The 5946-nt window shown below is 42.4% G+C and overlaps 1 protein-coding gene across 1 annotated transcript in view; it reads left to right on the plus strand.

Annotated features, from left to right (window-relative positions):
- Positions 1–4137: 4137 nt before the first annotated feature.
- Positions 4138–5946, plus strand: part of LOC103364955 (brain-specific angiogenesis inhibitor 1-associated protein 2) — a 10892-nt gene continuing 9083 nt past the window's right edge. The window contains exons 1-4 of the mRNA XM_008292258.1: positions 4138–4201; positions 4286–4361; positions 4442–4528; positions 4703–4770. Of these exons, the coding sequence (XP_008290480.1) occupies positions 4154–4201; positions 4286–4361; positions 4442–4528; positions 4703–4770 (279 nt within the window). The 5' untranslated portion in view covers positions 4138–4153. The remainder of the gene's footprint in view (positions 4202–4285; positions 4362–4441; positions 4529–4702; positions 4771–5946) is intronic.

Genomic DNA, 5946 nt, shown 5'->3' on the forward strand with positions numbered 1-5946 from the left:
TTTACTTTGAAAAAACTGGAAACTTCAGGTTGGTTCTTTAATTTGAAGGTGCAGTGATGCTCACTGGAGAGAACTCAGATGATTCAAATAGATCCAACTTTAACTCGTGGCTTTAATGTGGCTTATTGTCCTCGTTTTAAAAACTTAAACTGTGTGTTCCTGATTGAAAGACTTCCTCTAAGTTGGTCCAACGTTTCTTGTTGTTCACCTCTCTGGTGACTCTGAGCTCCTGCAGCTTCTTTTCTCATCAGTCTTTAATGCTGAGTTCAGTTTATTGCGGTACTTTTGCTTCATGCTTCTTTGTTCTCCTGCGATCTGGTCCACTCAGGACTTCTACATCACTCTGCAGTACCTTTGCATTGCCTCCTAACACTTTATTGTTGTACTTTTACACGACCTTGCATACTTTTTGTGTTCCCCTAAAATACCTCCACATGACCTCGCCATACTTCTGTATCACCTTTCAGAATGTCCTCTGTACCTTGCAGGACAAAACCTCCACACCACCTCTGAATTAACGGTCATCCTAACTTAGATCAACTTAATTTAATTGTGAGGTTCTGTAGCGCCTTCATTTCCTGTGAGGGCTTCAGTGTTTATCTCGGTTTATCACATTAATCTGTGGTGTTGTGAGGTGCTGCAGCTCAGTGTGTTGCAGTAAATGCATCCAGGCTCTACTCTGTTGCAGTGAATGCATCCAGGCCGTGCTGCAGGGCCTCCTCTCCCTGACACCAGGAATGTGTGATGTGCTGCCGGAGCTGCTGTCTTTGGCTTCAAAAGTTCAAGTCATTATTCTCCTGCTGCTATTCAGAGCAGCTCGGCGGCTCATTGTTATTCTGTCCGAGTGAGGAGCGGCGAGGAGCGGATCGAGGCTCCGGCGGCGGCGGCGGCGGCGGCGGACTGGTGCAGCTCTGGCAGGTCGGTAATCGGCTCAGTAATGAGGAAAGGTACTGAACGGCACCGAATATCTGACCCGGATTCCTGGGAGTGAAGGGAGGAGAGGGAGGAGAGGGAGGCTGGGGGAGGCCATGTGAAAAAGGGGTGGAGGGCAGCAGAGATTTAGAGCCCCGCTGGATGGACAACCCCCACCACAGAGAGGCGCTTCATTAAGGCTCTCAGGGCGCAGGAAGCTTTCTGGTTCCCACAATGAGAACAGAGAAGGTGAGTAACTTCTTTTCTATCCGGAGCTGAACTATGAGTTACTGAAGCGGCTCCGAGCTGCGGATCAACAGGTCGCCGCTGCGCTGCGGACAAATGGAGGTTTTACGCACCGAAGAGCTCCGCGGTGCGACTGGAGCGGTTCTGCTGCTGCTCCGGAGCCGAACTGGCAGCGATTCTGTTTTCTATGGAGGCTGAGCTCGCAGGGATCCATCAGATTTCACTGTTTCAGGCTTTGGTGGTGAAGTGAGGAGAAAAGCTTCATGCAGCTGCAGCACCAGAGCGTTAGATGAACCAAATGAGGAGACATCAGAGAGCAGCAGAACCCTGGTGTACTGATCCGGCACCGGTGCTTTACACCCACTCTGGGTTTTGGTTAGTGGTTTCTGGAAGTTTTGGTTCTGACACCAGAGCTTTTCAGAAACTGTTAACCTAAACGTGTTCACTTCCATCTCCTGTAAAACACAGAAAAGCAGCAGATGTTTGCTCCTCAGAAGCTGGAAGCAGCTTTTTATTTATTTATTTTTTGAATTTTTTGCTTGAAGAATCCAAACCGTAGATAGTTTTTCTTCTGGCTGGTTGTTGCAGCTTTAAAACGTCAGTCACCTACAAATACTTTATTTCATGCAAATCACCAACATATGAGCTTAATTATCATATTAAAGAAAGAAAAGCAGCTTAGAAGTTAAAACCTTGGTGAAAGATGATTTAAAACAGAATAGCTGATATTTGTCTGTTTGTCCTTTAAAATGCCAAATAGTTTATTCTGTTATTTAAAAGAACAAATGAATGAACTAACACATGGAATAAGGAACAAGCAGCAGCTCAACACGTCAGAACCTGCAGAAGAAAACAGCTGCAGATGATTTTCTGTCCATGTTTCATCCACAGATGGTTTATTTTGACCTCAACCAGAACATATTCGCTTATATATCAAATAAAATAGCAAAAAGAAGCAAATCTTTGCCGTGTAGAAGTAGGAAGCAGCTGTTTTTTGCTGTTTTTCTTGAAAAGTGACTCAGATGAAGCTGCCTGTTCTGTTTCTGACTGATTGTTTAATCGACTGATTGTTGCAGCTTTCAGTGACTTTGCTGGTTTTGGACCGACTCTTTATTTCTGCACACGTTTGAGGAGCTTTAAAGCGGCCGAAGCACATGAATGCACCTTCTGTACCAGTTCTTCCTCCAACCACCTGCAGACTTGTCCTGTTGCATCCTCACACAAACAACACTTTATTTCTCTGAATTAAACCCGAGTTCGCTGGAAAAACACACATTTATCACTGCAAAGACACCAAACCCTGCAGAGTGAATGAACACAGGCCAGAGTTTGGAGGAAGCGTCCTGCTCCACGGCCCACAGAGTCCAGGCTGCAGCACTTTGGCCTTAATGAGCACCACTCTGGACGTGTTTTCTTTGTGTCATCTACCATTAGCTGATCTGGGTCAACGTTTCTCTGTAATCTGCTGTAAAAACAAAGGAGGGCTGCAGAGGGAAACCCAGCCAGGCTTCAGACACCAGAGCCAGACTGGAAACCCTGGGATGGGAGCTTGTGGATGCTCTGCGGTCGGAGGAAACGCTGCCGTCGCCTGTTTGTTCAGATCCCGACACCTGTGACTCACTGCAGCGGCCATTGTTCTTATCTGCGGCGCTGAAACTCGGATCTAATAGAAATATTTGGCTTGTGGCAGTGTTGGAGGCGATAGTGTAGAAACTGGCAGCAGAAAGGCAGAGAAAACAACATTGCTGCCCTCAGACAGAACCAGAGAAGATCCTCAGGTCATGTTGTGAAGCTCCAGTGGAGGAACAAAAGTTTTGATCCCAAAAGTTCAAACGTTCACAGACGAAGGTCTGGAAAGACGAACCTGAGAGGTTCAAACAGTTTCTGACTCAGATTTACTGTAAACGTTCAAATCCATGTCAGAAAACTGCAGATTTCACAAAGAGCAGTTTGATGTTTTACATCAGGTTGTAAAACTGAACCGTTTTTAAATTTAAAATCAGCAACAACAAAAATAAAAAAATCAGAAATGAAAGAAAAATCTGCACATGAAGGATTGATATTTAAAACTTTTATTTTGCAAGTTTTTCCTGTTTTGTTAAATTACAGAAAACTCAAAAAGTTCTAATTTGCTAACAGTCTAAAAATTTGTATTTTTTCATTTTTTTAACAAATCTTAATTTGTTCTTTTAAGTGTTAGACTGTAAAAATAAATTACATGTTTTCATGTATTAAAAAACAGAATGTACAGATGTTTATTTAAAAGAAAGAAATGTACCATATTAATTAGTTTTACAGCTTTTCCCTGTTTTGTTAAATTACAGACATTAACAGAAAAAGTATGTAACAGGAAATTTACTTGTTGAAGGTAAAAACAACCAAATCTTTTACAGAATTAATACTTTGTTAGTTCATGATGTGTATATAAATTAAATTACATAAAATTACAGGTTTACTGTGTTTATATGTTGTAAAAAGCGAAATATCTACAGTTATTTATTTTATTTTTACCGTTTTTCACTTATCATATTAGTCATTCTACTTTCTCTGTTTTTTACATTTTTATGATTATTTGTCTTTGTGCTGAGAAACTACAGCATGGCACCTTTTAAAACAATAATAATAATAAATACTGTTTTGTTATTTCTATCTAACAGCTTGTCCAAACCCCAGATCTGCTCCGTTTCGTATCGTTTTTGCAAAAGAAAATCATCAAGTTTTGACTTCCTGGAAGCTTCAACCAGCTAACTTTGAGTATTTAGGTTTGAAATGTGACATAAAACAGTTAACTGACCATCAGAACTATTCTCCAACCATTTATCAGTGAGTGCTCGTGTGTTTTCCTAACGTCTGGGGAACGTTTCATTAACCGTTCTGATGTTAACTCAGGATCTGCTTCTGTCCTGTTCCAGGGGATCAGCTTCCTCTAAAGCTTAGAGACGAGAACATCAGCAGGAGAACCCAGCAAACGTCTTGGAACCGTGAGGAAACGAAGATGTCTCGAACCGACGAGGTCAACAAGATGACCGAGAACGTCTACAAGGTGCCGCCTGGGCTCGTTGTTTTCTACATTTCACTGGACGTTCCTCTCTGACTGCTCTGGTTTACGTGTGATCTGTGTGTTCAGGGGATTCTGGACCAGTTCAACCCCAGTCTGAAGAACTTTGTGACGATGGGGAAGCACTACGAGAAGGCCCTGACAGGTGAGGCCGGCCCAGGTGAGCTCACAGCCGGGGTTGTGTGAGAGTTTCAGGTTTTCTGTAAAGTTTTCTCTCGTGTCCAGGAGTGACCGTGGCTGCAAAGGGCTACTTCGACGCTCTGGTGAAACTGGGAGAGCTGGCGAGCGACAGCCAAGGCTCCAAAGAGCTGGGTGAGTGTGGAAGTAAAGTTTATCGAGCCAGCTGGTGAGGAGTGGGAACCGAGCGAGGAGATGAAGACGAGAGGCGACGAGGAAATGCAGCGAGGCCGAGGACGCAGGGAGAGAGTAGGGCCATTGTTGGGAGATTAACAACACCACATGATCTCATTGTGATGCTGAAAACAGCGGGGGAGGCAGGCAGGAGTGTCGGAGGGCGACATGCCAGCAGCCAGCGCATACTGCAGGCCGACACTGTGAACCACTAACCAGGCAGAGCGGCCGCTTTACACGTCTTTATCCTGGTTTGAGGCAGCGAAAATCAGATTAAACAGCACATCCTGTCGCCTCGCAGTAATCAGATTACTTCTACAGCACAGTATTTGCTCTGATGTCGAGTTAAAAACAGTTTAGATTTCCTAGATTAACATTCAGACCCCACAGCAGCAGCTCAGTGCAACAAAAGTCCTTTAATTATCTCAGATTTTAATCTTTGATTGCTTCAGTCCTTCTTACTTTAGTTTGCATAACAAACTTCAGGTCATTTTAGACGAACTTCTAGTCGTTTGGGACGAGTTTGGAGTAATTTTTGACAAGTTTTCAACCATTTTTAAAGGTTTCTAGTCTAGTTTTGTCCACGTTCTCGGTAATTTTGGACAATTTGTAACAAACGTTGGGTAATTTTGAGTCATTTTGAGGTCGTTTAGTAAAAGTTTAAGTCACTAAGTGCAGGTTTGATCCATTTTTAACAAGTTTTTGTCATTTTGGGAACGTTTTCAGGAATTTGGACAATTTGTCTGTAACTCTAGACAACTGTGAGTCATTTGAACGTGTTTGAGTCATTTAGGATGACGTTAAGTCCTTTAAGACACATTCTGAGTCGTATTGAAAACGTGTTGGCTCATTCTGCACAAGTTTCAAGTCATTTAGGACAGGTTTTAGTCCTTTTGGTAAAATTTTAAAATATTCTGACAGGATCTGAGTTATTTAAGATGAGTTTGAGTCATTTTGGAAGAGACATGAGGAACCTGCACAGATGGGACGTCATTGTAGACGAGCTTCTAGTCGTTTGGGCCAAGTTAGGAGTAATGTTTTGACAATTTTTCAGTCATTTTTAAAGGTTTTTAGTCAGTTTTTGTCTAAATTTTCTGTAATTTTGGACAATTTGTAACAAATTTTTGAGTCATTGTGGACACACTGTGGTCATTTTATAGAAGTTTTAAGTCACTAAGTGCGGGTTTAATCCATTCTTAACTTTTTTGGGAAGGTTTTCAGGAACTTGGACAATTTGTCTGTAACTCTAGACAATTTATCAACTAACTTTGGACAATATTGAGTCGTTTGGACAGTGTTTGAGTCATTTAGGATGAGTTTGGGTCATTTTAGACACATTACACAAAAAAATGGGTCATTTTGCACAAGTTTCACGTCAC

This window comes from Stegastes partitus, unplaced genomic scaffold (genome assembly GCF_000690725.1).
Source record: "Stegastes partitus isolate 25-593 unplaced genomic scaffold, Stegastes_partitus-1.0.2 Scaffold797, whole genome shotgun sequence".
NCBI classification, from domain to species: Eukaryota; Metazoa; Chordata; class Actinopteri; family Pomacentridae; genus Stegastes; species Stegastes partitus.